Genomic DNA, 3,817 nt, shown 5'->3' on the forward strand with positions numbered 1-3,817 from the left:
CAAGTGCCCTGTTCCTTGGAGTCCTTTAATGCTGATTGAATGCCCAGGTATTGTTAGGAAGCCAATTGACTGCACAGGTGTGGTTTGAAAGCTGATTGATTAATTTGGTGTGTTTTGAAAGCTGATTGATTAATTGGGTGTGTTTTGAAAGCAAATATTCACAAGGGGCTAATATTTTTGACCACCCCATTTTCACTATATTTGATTATAAAGCAAGCCTAAAAATGTATTTTATATTCCAAAATGTACCAAAAGCTACTAAATAGCACTGGCGAATGTTTGATTATATCAAGTTTTATCAATGCTGCAAACATTGGAAAGATCTTTAGGAAAATGTTCCAAAATTCCTGGGGGGCTAATAATTTTGGCCTCAACTGTATATTATGTTCATATAAAGAACTTCAAACATTGAATTTATGTCTAGGTTTTTGCTTAATCAAAATAATCGTGACTTCCTCCACCGCCAGTTAGGCGAGGCTGATGTATATAACTATATGTTGGAGGACTAGTTTTATTTAATGCCACTTGTATTACCAAGACCTTTTATTCTTGAGACCCTATTTAACCAGGGTATGATATCCTAGTGTATATTATATCCTAGTATATTCCTAAGTCTATATATTCCTTGTGTCCTTTATTCCTCAGACCATATATTTGCACTAGGATCTATATCAATAATGATAAACATCAACACCGTATATTAACTGGCAAGTACTACATTTTAAATTTATTTGTTTCGTAGCGTTATATGCTACACAGTTTAAAGTTTTCTTTGCACGCCAACTTAGTAAAGGGCTTATTACTCCAGTTATGAGCTGGATCAGTATGAAAGCATAGTTAATTTTCATCTTGCAGAATATATTACACGTGCATACTGTACATCATATATTTCAGTTCAGAACACAACTATTACTCTATTAGATGACACCATTAAATGAAAACAATTTGGATATTACTTGTTGTCCAGCTTGCATAGATTTGCACTGAGGTAACTACTAAACACCAGCGAATAACTTTGCCATAGCTGACAATACAGTGCCTTCAGTCAAACCACATAACGGTGACATACAACACTAATTTAAACACCTATATATGCAACATTTATTTTTTTATGGAAAAAAGACACAGGTAAGACACGGGTAATAATGATAATGCAGATCAACTTTATTGCCATATTTTCTTGTATATTCTTTTTTTGTTAGCTTATGGTATTTAGCATTATCAGTTGCATCATATAACTGCAAAGGAGTTAAACCTGCCACCTTGTGGAGAAAATCAGCAAGTTCAGAGAAGCATGAGTGGACAGGTTTAATGTTTATATACGTTATAAAATACAGCGTATAGTTTATACTTAAAGGTGAATGAAGGGCCACATTCACAGCATATTGTTTAATCAGAAAAAGTAAATGAATTGTATTTAGATTATAAGTGAAATTACGTTTGTTAATTTGTCATATTCATAAGTAATTTTTCCTCACATATAAAATGTTTTGGCAATGACGTTACATCTAGAAATTATTGAGTAGATCACAGGAAAATAAGGCATCTTTCTTTACATCAACTATGTCTTGATTATTTCATTCGAAAGAGGAAAAACAAAACAAAAACACACTAGTAATGAGTTGTGTACATTATGAAAGTGAAATGTTGAAGTCGCTGAGTTCTTGCTGAGATGTAAGATGTACAAACTCTCCCTGAACTAGACAGGGTGAGCTGTACTCAGTCGCAGCTCTCTCACCTTTAACGAAAAAAAAAAACAGAAACAAGGTTGTAGTTCTCATATGAAATGACAGTCAGAGCTCTTTGTGTATTTGCTGTAGACAAGTACAGATGTATAGAGCACATACCTGTCTCATAATAGTCATAAACCTTAATAACAGCTGGTTTTAGGTTCTCCACTGGAAGGTCTTGTATGATTGTCAGGGAGTAAACCTTCTCCTCTGCATTTGTCAGCTAAATCAGACAGAGATATTAGACACATTTTTTCTGCTATGAACCCACACAGATTATATTACAGTATGTTGCTGCATGCAATTGCAGAAGGAATTAAACACTGTTTTAACTGTTTAACATTTTATCTGCACTTTACAACATCCGTGAAACTAAACTAAAGTTTTCTGACATCTTCAGAAGTACTTTATACTTTGTGGTTTTTCTGTGACGTGACAATTGTCTTATTAACTTCCAGAGGATTAACAGCGGAGGTTGAATAAGAAAATTGAGGCTGCTGAGGAAATAACTGCATTTTGCTGCTATATCACAGGTGATAACAGGAATTTGCATTGAGGACATTCCAGATTGATAAATCTAACTCATTATTTAATAAGGAATAAAAATAACACATTCTTAGTTGTAAAATAAGTTTTAGTTCTAACAGACCAGTCTTCTGATTTGTGTAAGGATAATAAAACCTAACTATATATCTGACCTGCTGTCTAAATTAAATCCAGCACCACCACCTTCATCCAACCGGTAATCTTTCTTTATTGTCCTTGCATTCATGCTGGACCTTAGTATTTTATGAGAATGTAACACTACATTTATTAACAGTAAAATAAAAAACAGTAACAATGGTCAATGGAACCCAAAATAACACCAAAAATCAAAGTAAAAAATTTTATTTACAGGCAGATTTGCATTAAATTGGGGATCTCCTTCCAGACTTGGATGAGAAAATCAGTGAGCTCCTCAATAGTCAGAGGTGCTACTTGGGGGGTTGTCCCAGAGGTTCTCAATTTGATTAAGGTCTGGGGATTGCGATGGCCAGTCAATGTTATCATTGCCTTCATCATCCAGAAACCACCTTGACACTCTTGCCATATGAAGCCGTGCACTGTCATGGACTAGGAGGAACCCAGGGGCCACTGCACCAGTGTGATGGTTCTGAGTATTAATAATTAAGGTACTATTGACTAACACTTGGGGGTCACGGTGGCTTAGTGGTTAGCACGTTCGCCTCACACCTCCAGGGTTGGGGGTTCGATTCCCACCTCCGCCTTGTGTGTGTGGAGTTTGCATGTTCTCCCCGTGCCTCGGGGGGTTTCCTCCGGGTACTCCGTTTTCCTGCCCCGGTTCAAAGACATGCATGGTAGGTTGATTGGCACCTCTGGAAAATTGTCCGTAGTGTGTGATTGTGTGAGTGAATGAGAGTGTGTGTGTGCCCTGTGATGGGTTGGCACTCCGTCCAGGGTGTATCCTGCCTTGATGCCCGATGACGCCTGAGATAGGCACAGGCTCCCCGTGACCCGAGGTAGTTCGGATAAGCGGTAGAAAATGAAGGTCTGTGTGACCCTCCAAGGATATTACACACCATTACTGACCCGTTGGCAACTTGGTCCTGCTGAATGATGTAACAGGCAGCATAAAGTTCCCCATAGCATTTCAAGACCCCTTAACTTTTTCACATGTGCTCAGTGTGAACCAGCTCTCATCTGTGAAGAGAACAAGGTGTAATTTCTGGTGTTCTCTAGCAAAAGGAAATTGAGCTGCTATATGCTGGGCTGTAAAACCACATCCCACTAGAGCATCGTAGGCCATCATGCCACACTCATTGTCATGCATACCAGTAGCCTATTGCCTGTCACTTTGTAGGGCTTTGGCAGTGATCCTCTTCCTACACAAAGGAGCAGACAACAGTATTGCTGCAAGCTTCTTGCCCTTCTATAGCCCTGTCCAAGTACAGCTACGCCACCTTACGTACGCCTTATGTAATGCCCTGTCTCCTAGTATCTTCTCCATGCTCTTGAAACTGTGAGTTATCAACATCGGTGATTGGTGTTTGTGTGTCTTACTGCATTCAGGTAGATGATTCCTTTGC

The 3,817-nt window shown here is 38.3% G+C and overlaps 1 protein-coding gene across 1 annotated transcript in view; it reads right to left on the reverse strand.

The window, feature by feature from the left end:
• Positions 1 to 803: 803 nt before the first annotated feature.
• LOC132853166 (alpha-2-macroglobulin-like protein 1) overlaps positions 804 to 3,817 on the reverse strand; it is a 35,565-nt gene continuing 32,551 nt past the window's right edge. The window contains exons 34-36 of the mRNA XM_060880657.1: positions 3,792 to 3,817; positions 1,848 to 1,953; positions 804 to 1,738 (exon numbers count right to left, since the gene is read on the reverse strand). The exon at positions 3,792 to 3,817 is cut by the window's right edge and continues 40 nt beyond it. Coding sequence (XP_060736640.1) covers positions 1,632 to 1,738; positions 1,848 to 1,953; positions 3,792 to 3,817 — 239 coding nt within the window. The 3' untranslated portion in view covers positions 804 to 1,631. The remainder of the gene's footprint in view (positions 1,739 to 1,847; positions 1,954 to 3,791) is intronic.

This window comes from Tachysurus vachellii, chromosome 11, assembly GCF_030014155.1.
Source record: "Tachysurus vachellii isolate PV-2020 chromosome 11, HZAU_Pvac_v1, whole genome shotgun sequence".
NCBI lineage: Eukaryota > Metazoa > Chordata > Actinopteri > Siluriformes > Bagridae > Tachysurus > Tachysurus vachellii.